Genomic DNA, 20,438 nt, shown 5'->3' with positions numbered 1-20,438 from the left:
TCAATAAAAAGGGTTTATTGAACAGTCTTATTTTTCGTGCAAGAGATATGAACTGCTACAATCGTAAGACAGAATGCGAAGTATAATACGTACAGCGTTAGCAGTAAGATAAAATAATACTTTAATAGCATGGTTTATAGCTATGACAGATATTCATAAAAACACATAGATAAACAACCCAGGCTAACATGTTAATACTCATCAGATGCTTCTAGCTAGTTTTACCCCAGTGTACCTAACCTAAGTGTAGTATGAGGTAAGAAGTAGGTGCTGTTTGTCTATAGTTTAGTTTAGCTCTAGTGGCCTAGATTTGCCAAAAGTCCCTCTAGGTTCTAGTCCACTCCATACCTTAGAATGAGTGAGGTTGGAATCTCTTTCCGAGTCTTGATCTCTAACACCCCGCAACGGGAGTCAGAAACACTGGAGCTGGATTCTCTGCGAGGAGGATGACAGCGTCTGGTCAGTGCATCAGGCGGGGACTTGACTTCCTTCCGAACTTGCCGTGGCGAGCCGCGTCGTGCAAGTTGGCAGTGAAAGTATATTTATAATTTGAAGGTGTTTAGGAATGCCAGTATTGACATAAAAGTCGGGCAGAAGAACGTCATGAAAGAACCCCTAAGGAATAGATGTTCATGCATAATAAATTAGTTCTTGGAGAAATCAATATCCAAGCAGTGGGAAGTCCTAAAGGCTTAAGAGTCTGGTTTTCCAAGAACTCGTTGTGACGTGGATGAACGGATGTAGTTGGCCATGCCTGTATTTGGTTAGCATGGATAATGCCTAAATAAGGGTAGGATTTCTATGCCTAAATATGGACACTGCGAATTGTGACTATATAAGGACATTAATCGGGAAACCTATATACGATATCTAAATCGACACACAACAATGACAGCTGCTCAAAGGGGTCAGTCAAGGGCGGCAGTAGGGTCATCCGTAGGAATGCTCTGTATATGCGCAGTCACGACAGCTGCTCAAAGGGGTCAGTCAAAGGGTGGCAGTAGGGTCATCCACAGACATGCACTGTATGTACGCTGTCACAACAGCTGTTCAAAGGGGTCAGTCAAAGGGCGACAGTAGGGTCATCCACAGACATGCACTGTATGTACGCTGTCACTACAGCTGCTCAAAGGGGTCAGTCAAGGCCGGCAGTAGGGTCCTCAATAGGAATGCACTGTTTGTACGCTGTCACGATAGCTGCTCAAAGGGGTCAGTCAAGGGATGGCAGTAGGGTCATCCATAGGAATGCAATGAGTACCGACCGCCATTGTAACTGTTACATATATTCTATCCAGAAGTGACAGAGGGGCCGTACACAGGTATTTAGTGGATACAGGCAGCCATGATAGATGCTTGATGGCGCCCATGGAGGGCGGCACCAGAGTGATCCATAGAATGGAATGTTGCAGACAGCTGTTGTAAATGATGCATAGAGGTCCACCCAGGAGTGACGGAGGAGCAGTGCACAAGCATGTACTGTATGTAAGCAATCACGATAGCAGCTTGATGGAGTCCATCAAGGGGCGGCAGCAGGGTCACCCATGGACGTGCACTGTATGTAAGCAGTTACGATAGCTGTTCCACGGAGTCCATCAAGGGGAAGCAGTAGGGTCACCCATGGAAGTGCACTGTATGTATGAAGTCACGATAGCTGCTTGACGGAGTCCATCAAGGGGCGGCAGTAGGGTCACCCATGGACGTGCACTGTATGTAAGCAGTTACGATAGCTGTTACATGCAGGCCATCAAGGGGCAGCAGTAGGGTCATCCACAGACGTGCATTGTATGTAAACAGTTACGATAGCTGTTCCACGGAGTCCATCAAGGGTCGGCAGTAGGGTCATCCATAGACATGCACTGTATGTATGCTGTTGCAATAGCAGCTTGACAGAGTCTATCACGGGGCTGCAGTAGGGTCATCCATAGACGTGCACTGTATGTATGCAGTCACGATAGCTGCTTGACGGAGTCCGTCAAGTGGCGGCAATAGGGTCATCCACAGACATGCACTGTATGTAAGCAGTTACGATAGCAGCTTGATGGAGTCCATCCAGGTTCGTCAGTAGGGTCATCCACAGACGTGCACTGTATGTGTATGAAGTCACGATAGCTGCTTGTCGGAGTCCATCAAGGGTCGGCAGTAGGGTCATCCAAAGACGTGCACTGTATGTAAGCAGTTACAATAGCTGTTCCACAGTGTCCATCAAGGGGCAGCAGTAGGGTCATCCACAGGCGTGCACTGTATGTATGCAGTCACGATAGCAGCTTGACGGAGTCCATCAAGAGGCAGCAGTAGGGTCATCCACAGACGTGCACCGTATGTATGCAATCACGATAGCAGCTTGACGGAGTCTATCAAGGGTCGGCAGTAGGGTCATCCATAGACGTGCACTGTATGTATGAAATCATGATATCTGCTTGACGGAGGCCATCAAGGGTCGGCAGTAGGGTCATTCACAGACGTGCACTGTATGTATGGAGTTGCGATAGCTGATTGACGGAGTCCATTAAGGGTGGGCAGTAGGTTCATCCACAGACATGCACTGTATGTATGCAGTCGCGATAGCAGCTTGACGGAGTCCATCAAGGGGCAGCAGTAGGGTCATCCACAGGCGTGCACTGTATGTATGCAGTCGCGATAGCAGCTTGACGGAGTCCATCAAGGGGCAGCAGTAGGGTCATCCACAGACGTGCACTGTATGTATGCAGTCACGATAGCAGCTTGATGGAGTCTATCAAGGGGCAGCAGTAGGGTCACCCATGGATGTGCACTGTATGTACGCAGTTATGACAGCTGTTCAAAGGGGTCAGTCAAGGTCGGTAGTAGGGTCATCCACAGATGTGCACTGTATGTACGTAGTCATGACAGTTGCTCAAAGGGGTCAGTCAAGGGCGGCAGTAGGGTCATCCGTAGGAATGCTCTGTATGTGTGCAGTCACAATAGTTGTTCAAAGGGGTCAGTCAAAGTGCAGCAGTAGGGTCAATCATAGGTATGCACTGTTTGTAAGCAGTCGTGACAGCTGTTCAAATGGGTCAGTCAAAGGGCGGCAGGTGGGTCATCCACAGACATGCACTGTATGTACACAGTCACAACAGCTGTTCAAAGGGGTCAGTTAAGAGCGGCAGTAGGGTCCTCCACAGACGTGCACGTTATGTATACAGTCACGACAGCTGCTCAAAGGGGTCAGTCAAAGGGTGGCAGTAGGGTCATCCACAGACATGCACTGTATGTACGCATTCACGACAGCTGTTCAAAGGGGTCAGTCAAAGGGCGGCAGTAGGGTCATCCACAGACATGCACTGTATGTAGGCTGTCACTACAGCTGCTCAAAGGGGTCAGTCAAGGCCGGCAGTAGGGTCATCCATAGGAATGCACTGTTTGTACGCTGTCACGATAGCTGCTCAAAGTGGTCAGTCAAGGGATGGCAGTAGGGTCATCCATAGGAATGCAATGAGTACCGACCGCCATTGTAACTGTTACATATATTCTATCCAGAAGTGACAGAGGGGCCGTACACAGGTATTTAGTGGATACAGGCAGCCATGATAGATGCTTGATGGCGCCCATGGAGGGCGGCACCAGAGTGATCCATAGAATGGAATGTTGCAGACAGTTGTTGTAAATGATGCATAGAGGTCCACCCAGGAGTGACGGAGGAGCAGTGCACAAGCACGCACTGTATGTAAGCAATCACGATAGCAGCTTGACGGAGTCCATCAAGGGGCGGCAGCAGGGTCACCCATGGACGTGCACTGTATGTAAGCAGTTACGATAGCTGTTCCACGGAGTCCATCAAGGGGCAGCAGTAGGGTCACCCATGGACGTGCACTGTATGTATGAAGTCACGATAGCTGCTTGATGGAGTCCATTAAGGGGCGGCAGTAGGGTCACCCATGGACGTGCACTGTATGTGCGCAATCACCATAGCTGCTCAACTGAGTCAATCAAGGGCGGCAGTAGGGTCATCAACAGACGTGCGTTGTATGTACGCAGTCACAGTAGATGCTTGACAGGGTCCATCAAGGGGTGGCAGTAGGGTCATCCGTAGACATGCACTGAATGTACGCAGTCACAGTTGCTGCTTGACAGGGTCAATCAAGGGGCGGCAGTAGGGTCATCCGTAGACATGCACTGTATGTACGCAGTCACGGTAGCTGCTTGACAGGGTCACTCAAGGGGCGGCAGTAGTGTCATCCATAGACGTGCACTATATGTAAGCAGTCACAACAGCTGTTCAAAGGGGTCAGTCAAAGGGCGGCAGTAGGGTAATCCGTAGGAATGCGCTGTATGTATGCAGTCACGATAGCTGCTTGACAGAGTCCATCAAGGGGCAGCAGTAGGGTCATCCACAGGTATTCACTGTATATACGCAGCCGTGATAGCTTTTTGACAGAGACCATCACGGGTCAGCAGTAGGGTTAACCATAGACATGTACTGTATGTATGCATTCGCGATAACTGCTTGATGGGGTCCATCAAGGTGTGGCACTAGGGTCATCCATAGATGTGCACTGTATGTAAGCAATCACGATAGCTGCTCAACGGAGTCAATCAAGGGTGCAGTAGGGTCATCAATAGATGTGCACTGTATGTGCGCAGTCACAATAGCTGCTTGACGGGGTCAATCAAGGTGCAGCAGTAGGGTCATCCATAGACATGCACTGTATGTATGCAGTTGCAATAGCAGCTTGACGGAGTCTGTCACCGGGCTGCAGTAGGGTCATCCATAGACGTGCACTGTATGTATGCAGTCACAATAGCAGCTTGACAGAGTCTATCACGGGGCTGCAGTAGTGTCATCCATAGACGTGCACTGTATGTATGCAGTCGCAATAGCAGATTGACGGAGTCTATCACAGGCTGCAGTCGGGTCACCCATGGACGTGTACTGTATGTATGCACTCACGATAGCTGCTTGATGGAGTCCGCCAAGTGGCGGCAATAGGCTCATCATAGACATGCACTGTATGTATGCAGTTGCGATAGCTGCTTGACGGAGTCCGCCAAGTGGCGGCAGTAGGGTCATCCATAGACGTGCACTGTATGTATGCAGTCGCAATAGCAGCTTGATGGAGTCTATCACAGGGCTGCAGTCGGGTCATCCATAGACGTGTGCTGTATGTATGCAGTTGCGATAGCTGCTTGACGGCATCCTTCAAGGGGTGGCAGTGGGGTCATCCATAGGAATGCAATGGGTACCAACCGCCACTGCAACTGGTACAAAGAGTCCACCCAGAAGTTGCAGAGGAGCTGTGCACAGGCATGCAGTGGATACAGGCAGCCTTAGTAAAACTCTCATCAACGCAACTCCCACAGGCACTCAGAGGGCACAAGCAGCCAGGATCCATAAATACTCTATATCCTGTAATCCCACTGCAAGTTCACACTAGGTCTTTAAGAACGAGACAGCTTGTTCTGACTTGTAGGCAAGGACTAAAAGGGATGCTTGGGTAGGTGGCAGCACAGGGGTTGCATGGTGTCTGTCCGGCTGACCCGGAGGTAAACCAGCATGTCAGAGAAGGTTACTGATAAAAGAATAGGGTGGTAAGAACATCTGTGTTTGTGTCATCTATCCTGTATCCAGCAACTGGCAACAAGGACTGCATGCCCACCCTTCTAAGAAGGTTGTGTAATGGGACATTCCAACAATTGGAGGTTCAGGACCTGATACTGCTTCCTGTGAACAGGTGGAAGTGGTCTCTTGTATCCAGGACCTTCTGTCCTCGTGCCCAAGTTGACTTTCCATAGTCTTTTCATCTCAGAGGCTCTCTCAGTGAGCAGGGTGGTAGTGCACAGTGTGGGTGTCTCTGCTTCAGGGACAATTTAAGGATTTTGGGGCCCTGGGCCAAACATAGTTTGGAACAGCTGTGACTTTATGATCCAATGTCAGCACTTTCATGTGCACTTTGTCCAAGATTGGACAGTGCCCAGGCACAGGCTAATAATATTCAGGGATAGGGACTTGAGTTTTCAATATTGTAACACAGCAGCAGCTCACCAATATTACTGCAAATATTCTCAGGGACACCCTCCCATTTCTCATATGTGAGGTTCTGTTTCGATCTAAAAGAAACTTTTTTTATGGCTTTTGCTTGAAACATAAGCACAACTTTTGTCCAAAAGTGTATGTAAAGGACTCTCACACATCAACCACATTAAAAATAAATTTAAGGGGGGGGCATGGCCTAGCAATCCATGAGTGCTAGGCAAGCTCCGCCCTGTCTCACCAAACATCATTCAATTATCCTGTTTCTCCAGTCATTCCTAGTAACTTGACCATATCTTAGGTGTGGCGCGAGTAGGGGCTGTGCTTTAAGCCCCGTATTGGACCTGGATCGCTGCATGAAGTGCAGGACAGCGGCAGCCTGGATTGCAGCCGGGAGATGGCGGAACTGAGACAGGGCCTCGCTGCCTAGTGCAATGGCTGAAGAGACGGAGCGTGCTGTGTCTGGGGCCTCCAGCGGAGTGTTGGGACAGCGACGGAGAGCCTGCACGGGAGTCTCGCAGTGAGTGGGGCTTGGTGCAGTGGTGGCCGTCCGGGTCCGGACTCCTACACCCGGTGAGAGGACGTTTCCTTGCCCCTCCCCCCGCGGGTTATGGCCTTGTTGTCGGCGGCAGTATCGGGCCGCAGGTGGAGTAGCGCGGGGGTGCAGCCTTGCTGGGGGGCCTGCGGGGACATTTCTGATACCGGGCTGGCGAGGTGATCGGGCCATCTCTGAGCTTCAGTACCCGGTGGGCCGCCCTCGGGTCACGCGAGTCATCGGGGGGGGTCATGGGCTGTGGGATCAGTGGGGGCCATTGCGGACCTCGGCCGTTGTGTTGATTGTATTGTATTGTATTGTATTGTATAAACTCTTTTATAGCGCTGTCTGCCACCCAACGGGTATCCTGGCGCTGAGAGACTGTAAAAAACCTGGAATAGTAAGAACGAGAGTCGATGGGCCAAGATTGTTGCACTCTATTCTCTACCAAAAAGCCACGTCTTAAGATTTTTTCTGAAATTCAGCAATGATTTGGCTTGTCGTAGTTCTTGGGGGATCTGGTTCCAGAGGCGGGCTGCCGCCGTGCTGAATACCCTGCCTCCCGTCTTGGTGTGTTTTACTCTGGCGACCACTGCCAGACTTTGGCTAGTGGACCGAAGAAGTCTCTTTGGTTCATACCATGAGAATCTATCACACAGAGGGGGCGGACCAATATTGTGAAGGGCTCTGTACACCATGACCAGTGATTTAAACTCGATCCTTTTATTGACCGGGAGCCAATGAAGGTCCCTCAGTGCCAATGTTGTTGAGGAGTCACGTTGTCTCCCCAGGGCCAATTTGGCTGCGGCGGACTGTATTCTTTGCAATCCCTGTATAGTATACAGGGGGGCGCCCAGGTACAGTGAATTGCAATAGTCCAGCCTGCTTAGGATCACACTCTGAACTACCAGAGATCTGGTCTCATTAGGGAGAAGTGGGAGAATTTGACGCAGAGCTCTTAATAAGGCAATACAGGTACCTATGGTCTTGTTCGCCTGGGATTGCAGCTGGAGATCTTTGTCCATCATAACCCCCAGGTTACGGACTGTTTTTACTGCCAATGTCGGGGCGTCTTCCGGTAGAAGCCGGAACTCACCCAGAGGATGTTTAGGTAGTCTAGCTGCACAGCAATGCAGTAACTCTGTTTTCCCGGCATTCAGCTGTAGTGAGTTGGCTCTCAGCCAGTCTGAGACTTTTCGCATGCATGCCTGGAAAGAAGTCATGGGCACAGCATGCTCTCCTTCCAAGGAGAACATTAGCTGAATGTCATCAGCATAGTTGACCACTTCAATCCCGTAAGATTTTATTAAAGGGATCAGGGGTCTCAGATAGGCATTAAAGAGTATGGGGCTGATAGCTGAGCCCTGGGGTACTCCATGGCGAACCGGAGTCCAGGAGGATACAAAAGGCGTCAGGGTCACTGCCTGTTGACGATCCGTCAAATATGACCGTAGCCATTCCAAGGCGCGACCTGTCACCCCCATATCTTCTAACCTTGCCAACAGCACTGAGTGATTAACCGTGTCGAATGCTGCCGACATGTCCAGCAGCACCAACATGGAGGAGCAGCCACTGTCGGCACGCATTCGAAGTTTGTCCAAAACGGTAATCAATGCAGTTTCCGTCCCGTGCCCAGGCCGGAAGCCAAACTGGTCCCTGTCCAAAATCAGATGTTCTTCCAAAAAATTTGACAGGGATTTGCTGACTAGTTTTTCCAAGATTTTGATTGGAAATGGCAAAAGGGAGAGAGGGCGGAAATTAGCTGGCAGTGATGGATCAAGAGAGGGTTTTTTCAATAGTGGGGTGACCATTGCCTGCTTCCACCTGCTTGGTACAGTACCTTCGCTCAGGGATTGACAACAGATCTGCCACAAATCTGAGAATAGAACGGGTCCGAGCTCCTTCCAGATCTTATGAGGAAGGGGGTCCAAGGGTGAACCTGATGATATCTCCCGCGCTATCTCATTGAAAGAATCCTCCGTAGGGGGGTTAAAATGGCTCAGTGCAGTGTCTCTCCTGGTATCTACACTAATCTGGGAGGGCTCTATATCGTTCTGATTGAACCCACCCACGATGTTGTTGACCTTCTCAACAAAAAATGTAGCAATTTCATTGCACAAGTTTTGTGATGGCTGGACAGTACTGGCCAGGCAACCCGGGTTACTAAGGTCTCTAACGATGTTGAAGAGTGCCCTAGTTCCGTTGGGTGCCTGCAGAATGGAGTTAGCATAGAATTTCGCCTTAGCTTTCCTAATAGCTGCCTTGTATTGGAGTTGTACAATTTTTAAGGCTATTCTATCTGCTTCCAGGTACTGTCTACGCCAGCTTCTTTCGGTCTGTCTGCGTACTAAGCGTAGCGCTTTTAACTCCTCGCTAAACCAGGGGGCTGATGGAGTACTACGCATTCTCAGTTTTTTTTCAGGTATGTGGCCTTCCAACACTATAGTGATGGATTTACTATATCTAGTATAGTTTTCTTCCGGTGAGGCTTTTGGGTCAAACAGATTAGATCTTGGGAAGATGGAGGATGCTCCTCTCTTGGAAAGTTTAGCCCAGTCTCTTCCCAATCTAAAGTGGGCTTGTTTGTTCCCAGCCAATTTGTCCTCTTGTGTACGTATCCTGAACTGTATTAGATAGTGGTCAGTCCAATTTAATGGGGCAATACTGATTACTTCAGTTTCAGAGGGTTTAGCGAATACTAGGTCAAGTGTGTGGCCTCCTACATGTGTAGGTTGTTGGACAAGCTGGTGGAGGCCACAGTTCTCGCAAGTGTGATTCAGGGCTTGTAAGTGATTTCCAGAGCTCCCCGTTTCCCAAAGATTAAAGTCTCCCAAGAGCAGCATTCTGGAGTGTGTGGAAGCCAAAGCAACAATAATGTCCAATAGCGCCTGATGGTTAGCGTCCATACCCGGGGGTCTATAGCAAACCATACCTGACAGCACTCTCCCCTTGGTCTCCTGTATAGAGAAGCCCATAATTTCATAACCTGTTATGGCTTCAATAGGTAGCATAACGCAATCCCACTGTTCCTTGAAGATTAGCCCTACTCCTCCCCCTCTCCCTGTTGCATGAGGTTTCTGGAGGATCTTATATCCAGCGGGACATGCTAGCCCGAGTTCTACTGAGGAATTCACATGAATCCAGGTCTCAGTTAGGAACAGCAGGTCGAGGTCTAAATCATCCAGCAGGTTATAAATATCTTGATGGTGTTTGATAAGAGACCTGCTGTTGATTAAACCACAAGACAATGCCTGTCGTTCCTTCTGTGGCCTGTTACCTAGTTTAAGGAGGATATCTTTGGAGTAGCAGAGCCTATCACCGCAATTCTGGTCAGCATTCCTAGCGCAAGGCGCGACCGAGGCGCGGACGGGCGCAGACGGGCTTGCCTCTGGCGCGCCCGCTGCGCGCGTGCGCGCTTGCGTCTCCTGCATTTAAATAGTGCAGGCTGCTAGAGCGCTAACCACAATGGCGTCCGGAAAGTGTCCCTGAGGTGAGGAATCTCGCAAATGGCGAGTGATTGAGCTTTTTATATTTTTTATAGTGCGGGTGAGTGAACACAGAAAAGCACAGTTCCTATCCGATTGCCCCCAAGTTAAAAGGATAACTCAGCACAAACACCCTCAGATAAAACAATACAACGTACTTGAGCCTCTGCAGCAGAAGCGTTCTACAATCAAGGTTAAGTTAAAATATCGTCTCGTTGGGGAGACTGGTTGCAGGCCCATGAGGGGAGGCGTGGAGTGTGTGGGCCCCACCCCTGATTTCCCGGTAGGGAGCACCATGAGCGGCAGCACCCGAAGGTGCGAAATAACCCTGTGATCAGCACAGTAGGCACTGGCGGGGCATAGTAACGCCCCAGCGGTGGGAATTTGCTGAGTAAACGTCATTGGGCTCCTCACCCCCCCATTGGTTGGCAGTCCCACGTTCGGCGGCCAGGTCGGGTCGCGCAGGCCACAAATACGTATTCCTGTGGTCTTGTGTGGGGGCCTGGGAGGCCTGAGTCTGAGTGGTGGGCCTTCGTGGGGCATGTGGTGGGCTCTATACCGCCTTGCTCTCTTGCCACACTACGTGCACTGGAGGGCCTGCCTATGCCTTCCGGGTTCTGGAGGCCTTTGGGACCTGGTCCCTTGGACTTTGGCAGCCATCTGCACTTTGACTTGGCAGTATCATTGCTGTAGCTGGAGTCAGGAGGCTTGGAGTGCTGTAGGAGTGGGCGGCTTGCCTCTGTCTGCCTGTTGAAGTGGCCACGGAGGAGGTGAGGGTGTAGGGTGCCCATTGGGGGGGGACGCACCTGCCTGCAGAGGCGGCCAAGCTAGAGCCTGGTGCGGCTTGTGGGCGGGTAGTCCTCATTCGTCCTGAACACTCTTTGGCTTCTGGAGTTGAGGCGGACCGATTCGCATACGTGAGCGAGCCTCCTCCCTTTCCTGAATTGGGGGGCACGCAGTGTCCTGGCTGAATTGCACAGTGAGCTGGAGTGGGACTATCCTGGGAGCTAGAGGGCTCGAAGGCCACCATGACGAAGGACAAATCAGGAGGGTGCACGGCCAAACAGAGCACGTTAGACAAATTTACAGGCCCTGGGGCCCCCGCAGCGGAGTCTGGAGAGGCGCATGGAGGCATGCCTGACAATGCCGCACTCATGGCTGCTTGCACGCATTCCAGGGATGCCCTGGACGCTAAAATTGGAGCGGTCGGCTCCAACATCATGCTGCTGCGACAGGATTTGCGCAACGCGGTGGGGCGCATTACAGAGTCTGAGACAAGGATATCTGGAGTGGAAGATGTGGTCACCTCCTTGCATAAAAGGGTGGCCTCACTGGAGACCACCCAATGTGGTTTGGCGACACAAGTGGAGGATGCTGAGGATAGGGCCAGACATAACAATCTCCATTTTGTTGGCTTTCCGGAGGGCTGCGAGGGGAGAGACATGGAGCGGTGCCTTACTCAGTGGCTGGAGAGCTGGCTTCCCCTGGAGTCCTTGTCTCTGTGTTTTGTGGTGGAACGCGCCCATAGGGCCCTGATGCAAAAGCCTCCGCACGGGGCCCGCCCGAGGCCGGTCACAGCTAAGTTGCTAAATTACCACGATTGTGAAGTTATTCTGAAACAGGCCAGGGCCAAGGAATCTTAGCTATTTGATAATGCCCGCATCCTGATATTTCCCGACTATACAAAGCTAGTCCAGCAACGGAGACAATCATTTCTGGCAGCCAAGGCTCGTCTTTGGGATCTCAAGCTTCCATATGCCTTGCTGTATCCGGCCAGACTGCGGGTGGTCTATCAGTCCCGCACCCACATTTTTGACTCACCGGAGGAGGTCTTTCAGTGGACAGACGAGACAGTGAAGCTTCATCCCCACACGCCGCCCAGGCGGGAATCAGACTCTTCGTCTAGCGAGGTAGCTCGGAAGCTGCCCAAATCAAAGCTTAAAGAGAATAAATGCTCCAAGTCCATACGTCGATCTCAGTCGTGCAGTGATTCTTCCTGGGCCGGGTCGGCCCCTCAGCAGCATGCATCGGCCTCCTAATCGATGGGGGGACCAGAGACCTGTGTGACTCAGACACTATTGCTTTGACCGGAGAAGCACATAAGAGGGCTGGTATCTCTGCTGGACTTTCTCTGACAATTAGAGTGCCTGCTGACAATGGGCTGTAAGTTGGGGATCCATTGGCGGAGGTGCGCCGGGACCTCCTGTTGGGTTCCGCAGGCCGCGCCCGCCGCGTCAGATACTTCAACGGTTTTGAGGTATAGGGTGGGGGTTTGTTGGGTTGTTGTTTTTGTCCTCTGATCGCACTATTCTATACCAGTACAAAGCCACCATGCACACACCAGACACTTTTCTATGCACCAGTAAATATCACTAGGGCCTCCCATGATAGCCCCATCAGGTAGACAACGGGTTCCCTCTGGTACCCTTCAGATAGTAAGTTGGAACGTCAGGGGGTCATTGGATAAAATCAAACACAGGATTGTACTTCAGCAGGCCAAAAGGGCTCAAGCTGACATTCTCATGTTACAAGAGACGCACCTTATGGGGATGAAGGCATTATGCTTTCAACATTATGGATACATCCAGGTGTTCCACTAGGTGTTTACAAGGGGCTCCCGGGGTTTGGCATTTCTGATCCACCACAGGGTTCCATACAGACAGGTTAAAATGTGGGCTGACACTCAGGGGAGATATTTGTTCCTTCATGGCACTGTTTGTGAGGAGTGTATGGTACTGGAATGTGTCTATGCCCCCCCACCACTCTCCTGGGGCTTGGTAGAGCGACTCATGACTTTGTGGGCGGATATGCCGGACGGCATGTCTGTGGTCGGGGGGGGGGACTGGAATGATGTGATGGAAGTGACCAGAGATCAATGGAGGCCCGGGAGATGCTGGGATGTTCGCCAGCCCACTAAACTACACTCCCTGGTGATGGGGCTTGATTGGGTGGACCCTTGGCACTGACTACACGGGAATGTGCAGGGATACACATATCTCTCGGCAGTTCATGATTTCTATTCCCGCATGGATTATTTATTTGTACCCTGAGTGGCGGTTGGCAGGGTGGTGGAGGCTGATATCCTCCCGCTGCGTCTATCAGATCACTTGCCGGTAGCTCTTACCTTGCAGGTGGGCCTGGCGAGACAGCCTTTCCGATGGTGCCTTTCGGTTTGGAACTTACAGAAGGAAGAATATGGGGAGCATATAGAGAGTGCTATCGATCGCTAATTGACATTTAACGTAGGATCTGTTGTGGGGGCTGAACCCCTGTGGGATGCAATGAAGGCCACTATAAGGGGTGCTGACATCTCCTTTTGTGCGGCAGCTCGCAGAGCGCGCAAGGAGTCCCTTCTAAAATCTGAGGCTAATATTATAGAACTGGAAAGTCGCAGTAGGGATGACGGGGTGGTCAGGTCCATCAACAATTATTGCTAGCACAGCAGGTATATGCAGACCTTTTGTTAGATGAGGCCCACCTGGCTTGGCTGGCGCCCCGTAGTAGGGTTTATCAGTGGGGAGATAAGTCCAGTAAGCTGCTCCACAGGTTGTGTCAGGGGATATTTTACCCCCAGGCCCTCTCTGGTATCGCCGGCCCAGATGGGGAGTCCCTCCCGGATTCCTCTGAAATTGAAGAACGTTTTGCCACATACTATGCGGAGCTATATACCCCAGAGACTGTCTACATGAGGATGTGATAGGCCGCTTTCTTGACGATCTTCCATCTAAGGCTTGATCTAGTGAGACATGCGTGGAGCTGGATCTTCCACTCACGGTAAAGGAGCTGGGTGTCTCCCTAGAGGACCTGAACCCTGGGAAGGCCCCAGGGCCGAATGGTTTTCCATGTGAATATTTTAAAAAGTACTTTTCGCAGCTAGGGCCCCATTATCTTAGAGTGGTGGAGGAGACCAGGGAGCGAGGTTGTCTTCCTCGCGACTGGAGACATGCGCAGGTGGTGGTCTTATACAAGCCTGGCCGACCCCCTGACCAGCACACTTCATATCGCCCTATCTCTCTACTGAATGTGGAGGCAAAAATCTTGGCCAAGACTTTGGCCTATCGCCTTCGGTCCCATATAACTACCTTAGTGCATCCCGATCAGGGTGGTTTTATGCCTCAGAGAGCGACACGTCACAATATTCGTCGAGCTCATGTTACTATTGCAGCCATTCAGGGGTTGCGTGAACAAGCAGCGATGTTACTGGTAGACATGGATAGGGCATTTGATTCCCTCAGTTGGGTATATCTATTCGCGCTCTTACACCGGCTGAATATAGGACCACAATTCTTGTCCTACCTGACATTGCTTTACACTGACCTCACCGCGTCAGTGCACGTAGCTGGTTCTACTTCCTCAATATTTTCCATTTGGCGGGGCACCAGGCAGGGCTGCCCTTTGTCACCATACTTGTGTACGTTGGCTATGGAACCCCTGGCCGCTTGGGTGTGAATCGATGCACAGGTGACCGGCTTTGACAGGGCGTGCGGCTGTCGGACCGTATTGCACTGTACGCTGACGACGTGCTATTCTTTGTTACCAATGTGAATAGGACGAGACCGAGGTCGCGTCGCATCATGCAGATCTTCGGGGAGTTGTCGGGATTATATATGAACCCTCAAACGTCCACTCTGAGGGTCCTTGGGGATGCTGCAGGTCTGGGCTCCTGAGCCTCGTCTGTTCGGGTGGCTACAGGGGGGATGAAGTATCTGGGAGTATTCTTGTCAGACTAGCCTAGCGTGTCTTGGGACAGAAATTTGGCCCCAGTATGGGAACGTGTACGGGAGAATCTTAAAACCTGGTCCCATATGCCATTGTCCATTTATGGTAGATAGGCCATCTTCAAGATGGTCTCGCTCCCCCGTTTACTATACCACTTGCAAAATCACCCCTACCCGATTCCTCCCAGATGGTTCCAACAGGTTAATGCGACCTGAGACAGTTTTTGGGGGCTGGTGGAGTGGCCAGAGTTGCATTATGGACGTGTTTCCAATCTACGTACTGTGGGAGGCTGTCAACCTCCAACATTCTATCGTACTATATGGCCTTGCACCTGCTTGTCTTAAATGAATGGTGGTACGGGGATAGGGTCGACCCTGCCTATGCAGTTGAACGGAGGTGTGTGGGGGATTCCACTTTGCACACTATAAAATACTCTGCACCACTGCGCAACTCTTTGCCGCCAGTTACGAGGGTCAGTTTTCAGATTTGGAGGCAGGCCCTACGGAGGATGGGGTGGTGGAATAGGCTGACGAGGGAGACTCCCCTCTGGAACAATGGACGATTGCCACAATTGGCTACTCTATCTGGGTTTCGTGGCTGGGACAGCATTGGTATCTCTTCCCTGGACGATGTAATGCGGGGACCGGTCCTGAAGTCCTTTCAGGATCTACAGAAGGGCTTTCAAATGCCGAGAACCCAATTTTATAGATATCTTCAGTTCCGGCATGCTATTTCCCCTAGATTGGAGGGCTTAGAGTCGCTTGCCGAGTTCAGCCCGATTGAGGCAAAGGTGTTTATGGGAGATCTCCAAGACCATAAGATCTCTAAAATCTACCAATCCCTGGTTACCCATAGCTCCTCCACTCTACAGAAGCTCAGAGAGGCCTGGGAGGGTGATGTTGGCCCGCTGGAGGGGGAGGACAGGATGGAGGCACTAGCCTGCCCGTGGGGGGCTGCAATAGCAGTTCTTACGCCTTATCCAGTTCAAGTACCTTCATCGGGTATACTTCAAAATGGTTAGATTGTGGAGGGCGGGATTGGTTGCCTCCCCTATATGTCTCAGGTGCGAGCGGGAGGGGGGTAGCCTGATGCACACGGTCTGGCACTGCTCTGCCCTGGCACGATTTTGGAGGGAAGTAAAGGCCTGCCTCTCGGAGATATTGGGCTGGGACCTTCCCCGCTCGCCAAAGCTGGTACTCTTACATATTATGGAAGGGGTGGAGGGAGACATATGCTATTGGGGTTTACTATGGCTAAAAGAGATATCGCAAAGTCCTGGAGGGCACCGGCAGCGCCCTCAGTGTCCGCATGGAAGAACGGCCTGGACTTTTGCATGGGCTTGCTGATCCCCATTTTTACAGCAAGGGGGTGCCCTCACAAACATTTTTAAATTTGGAAGCGATGGGCGGACTATCGAGGCATGCAGTTGGAACCCGTCTCTACCGCAGGGCTCCTCCACCCAGCTTAATTTCCTCTTTGTGCAAGACGTAGTTTCATGTGTAATAGTGTGCTGCAGTTATTGATGTAGGTGCATTTCCTAATGATGTGCCGCTCTAGGGAAGACTTTAGTGCGACGGGGGGGGGGGGGGCTTGTTGGGTTATAGTTTCTTTGATGATTTTTTCATCTGTATTGCTTTCCATTTTCCCTTGATTTGCTTTTGTAAAAGTCAAAGTCATGATGATGTAAACTTATTATTCAGAAGTTTCTGGGTTACAGAGCTCTGCTTCACATGTGCTATTTGACAAATAAAATCTGTTTAAAAAGAAAAAAAATGTATTTAAGGGAAATGGCATTAAAAACAATCGGGTTAAGACTTACTCAAGGTCATCAAGGCTAGTCTCTCTGCAGAACAGAGCTGCTGTTATGTTATGCTATGTTAAGGAATGTATAGAGCGCTCGTATACCGTGAGGCGTCAGTGCGCTGGCTCTATCAGGGGCCCCTGAAAGGCTGGGGCCCTGGGCCAGAGCCCTCTTTGGCCATGCCTTAAACACTCGCTGCTCTGCTTCACTCTTTGTCCTCTGCTGACTTTGGGTTTCACATGTGACACGTGTTTCGCTGTTTCTTGTCTCTCAGGTGGTCGTTCGGGGTGCTGCTGTGGGAGATCGTCAGCCTGGGTGAGTACAAGCTCCTCCCATCTCCTACCTCATGCCCCGCCCCCTCCACGCTGCACTCATCTCTGAATTCTGCCACAGCCTGTCCCCTGTCCCTTGCTCCCATTGGCTCACTGTCATTCACTGAGGCCACTATACTAACACTGCTTCTCCTTGGCTTTCTCGGTCTTTCCTTGGAACTATATTAAATGTACGTGGTGTGCTTAACCCCGCACCTAGTGTTTGGTCTTGGAATAGCATCGTGCGTCTTTGAAAGTTAAAGGCTCGTTTGATCAGCTGGAATGAATCATCATGTTTCCACCCAAAACCCAGAGTGCCCACACCTCAGGCCTGCCTTTGGTTTGGTATATGAGTTGTTGTACCATGAGCCCGATAGAAGATTATGACGTGCCTCTTTAAAGCATCTATTTTCAATAGCGCACACATGCAATTGTATTACTTCCAAGCGCTGCATTTTGGGTGTTGAGGCAAACGGAGCAAAGAAAGTTGAAACTATTTTCCCAGGGCCAGGATCACACAGTGTTATGAAGTGAAGGAAGCCGAGATCAGAGTCCATGTCTCACACTTCCACAATCCCATGTGTACCCACTAGACCACAACGTCCCCTGTGAGACCTTCAAAAATAAAAGGAAAAAACATAAATGAGGCAACAGCTGCGTCTACATCTTACTCTTTCACTCACATACAGATGCACAGAATCTATCTCTCTCTGTATATATGTCTCTCATCGCTCTCTGTCTCGCTCTGCCTGCCTGTCTCGCTCTCTCTGTCTCTCTTTCTCTGTCTGTCTCTCTCCTCTCTCATCTTTCTCCTCTATCACTCTGCCTCTTTCTCCTCTCTCTCTCTCTCTCTCTCTCTCTCTGCCTCTTTCTCCCCTCTCTCTCTCTCTCTCTCTCCACTCTCTCTCCTCTCTCTCTCTCTCTCTCTCTCTCTCTCTCTCTCTCACACTCTGCCTCTTTCTCCCCTCTCTCTCTCTCTCTCCACTCTCTCTCCTCTCTCTCTCTCTCTCACACTCTGCCTCTTTCTCCTCTCTCTCTCTCTCTCTCCTCTCCCTCTCCTCTCTCTCTCCTCTCTCTCTCACTCTGCCTCTTTCTCCTCTCTCTCTCTCTCTCTCTCTCTCGCTCTCTCTCTCTCTGTCTCCCTGTCTCACTCTTTCACTCCCTCTCTCTCTCGCTCCATGTTTCTCTTTCTCTCTCTTTCATCTCTCTGTCTACAGTTCAGCTTTGCTTTACAGCTCTCCGGTTTCTAGGCGCTGCCAGATCTTGGCAGGTTCACAGACACTGCTGTCGTTGGGATTCTTGTGGTCTCTGATGCTCTGATGGTGCCGCAGGACCACAGATTCTGTTTCCTTTTCTGCCATCTGTAGTTCTCGTCCAGGGAGGGCCTAGCTCTTCTGTTCATCCTTCACCCTAGAGATGTTCTTCCACTTGTAGGATTTTAGCCCTTCGTAGTTTGTGGTGGTGCGTGACCTCTTCCTTCTTATTTTCTAAGAGGTTCACGTTGCGTTGTTCATGTGTTTGTTCTGCTTTCCATGACTGTCTCTGTTATTCTCATGAGTCCTCTAGCACATCATGTGTGTGGTGCTGCTGATCATGTGTGCGGTGCTGCTCATCATGTGTGTGGTGCAGCACATCATGTGTGTGGTGCTGCTGATTGTGTGTGTAGTGCCTCTGATCACGTGTGTGGTGCTGCACATCATGTGTGTGGTGGCGCTGATCATGTGTAATGCCACTGATCATGTGTGTGGCGCTGCTCATCATGTGTTTGGTGCCTTACATCACGTGTGTGGTGCTGCTCATCATGGGTGTGGTACCGCTCATCATGTGTGTGGTGCCGCTAATCATGTGCGTCATGCCGCTCATCATGTGTGTGGTGCAGCTGATCATGTGTGTGGTGGCACTGATCATGTGTGTGGTGCTGCACATTATGTGTGTGGTGCCACTCATCATGTGAGTGGTGCTGCTCATCATGTGTGTGGTGACGCTGATCATGTGTGTGGTGCTGCTCATCACGTGTGTGGTGGCACTGATCACGTGTGTGGTGCCGTTCATCATGTGTGTGGTGCAGCTCATATGTGTGGTGTCACACATCATGTATGTGGTGGTGCTCATCATGTGTGTGGTACCACTCATCATGTGTGGTGCCACTGATCATGGGTGGCGCCGCTGATCATGTGTGGTGCCGCTGTTCTTGAGTGTGGTGATGCTCATCATCTGTGTCGTGCCGCTCATCATGTGTTGATCCGCTGATCATGAGTGTGGTGATGCTCATCATGTGTGTGGTGCCACTCATGATGTGTGTGGTAGTGCTGATCATGTGTGTGGTGCCGCTCATCATGTATGTGGTGCCGCTCATCATGTGTGTGGTGCCGCTCATCATAAGTGTGGTCACTTGTCCTTGTGATTCTTCACATTTTGTCAATCTAAGGCTGCGGTGTAGTTTGTGTTAAGTGGTCCCCATGATTGTTCGACTGGATATCGACATGGGATATTGTGGTACAATCAGACCAAGGACAGAATATTGAAAGATGTGTGCATATAGGGATGTATAGATTTATTATTCTTAATTACACATTGATGCACCTTCAAGCTATAAATATGTACTGCGCAGCTACATATATGTGAAGTTAGGTATAGAAAATCTAGACTCACTGACCTGTCGATATATTTTTTCTATTTTGTCCCCTATATTTAGTACCATCACTATCCTGACTCTCGTAATTAGTATGCACACACTATGCAATTTGTTATTTGTTCTTTGTTTGACTTTTTGGTAGATCACACACACACATATAAATATATGCCATGCTTCTCAGATTTTCCTGTTTTTTGTGGTGGCTGTGCTTCTCGTTTCTTTGTGAGGGGGGAGGCCTCTCCTGTGGTGTTAAAAGAATTTTTTGCCTCATTTCTAGATTTCGCAAACAGTTGTACTGGAGAGTTGTTTTCAGTTCTCTCAAAGCGTGTCTAGCATTCTGCCTTTTGTTTTTGGATGTCAGTAAGCGAGGGGTCTCTGTCTAGTTCTATTCAGCAGACATTGATGGGAGAATCCTGAGCACCGTCAGTACTTGTTTCTAGAGCAGGTAGTGCTTGTTTTCAGTTGAACTCGATTCCTGTGTGATGTAATTGTGGCCTGTGAGGGACCCCTTACATCGCTGTCCTATTGAGTGGTGATTTGAAGACCCCATCAAATAGTTTCACTTGGCGATTTGTTACACTTGTGCGTAGTCTTTTTGGTAAAGCTGGGTGTAGTTGGCGGAGTACCACTAAACTCTCCACTCCGCAAATCCATTCCATCTCCACCCCATTAATAAAACAGACACCTCACATACCCTTGATAAAACAACAAGTAACTCTATCTTTACATGCAAAAATGCATATAGTCATCTCACAAAAGTGAAAATGAAAATAGAGCATGCAGTGAGAGAGGTAATGATTTTGGTGTCCTCCCTAACCTAGGGAAAGAACCAAGCAGATGCCTTGAACACAAAGAGCACATCATGCTGAACGATTCGGTGGTGGTCCCATCCTCCTAGGACCACCCCAAGCACAGTTATGGGCAAAAATACAATCCCAGCCAAAGGCCCTGCAAAGCATTATGGGA

The 20,438-nt window shown here is 50.3% G+C and overlaps 1 protein-coding gene across 1 annotated transcript in view; it reads left to right on the top strand.

Annotated features, from left to right (window-relative positions):
- TIE1 (tyrosine kinase with immunoglobulin like and EGF like domains 1) overlaps positions 1-20,438 on the top strand; it is a 329,526-nt gene that overhangs the window by 275,637 nt on the left and 33,451 nt on the right. Inside the window, exon 20 of the mRNA XM_085602980.1 lies at positions 16,801-16,841. Coding sequence (XP_085459106.1) covers positions 16,801-16,841 — 41 coding nt within the window. The remainder of the gene's footprint in view (positions 1-16,800; positions 16,842-20,438) is intronic.

This window comes from Triturus cristatus, chromosome 4_2 (assembly GCF_964204655.1).
Source record: "Triturus cristatus chromosome 4_2, aTriCri1.1, whole genome shotgun sequence".
In the NCBI taxonomy this organism is placed as follows: Eukaryota; Metazoa; Chordata; class Amphibia; order Caudata; family Salamandridae; genus Triturus; species Triturus cristatus.
The sequence above is the reverse complement of the archived record's forward strand: the minus strand, read 5'-3'. Positions and strand labels throughout refer to the sequence as shown.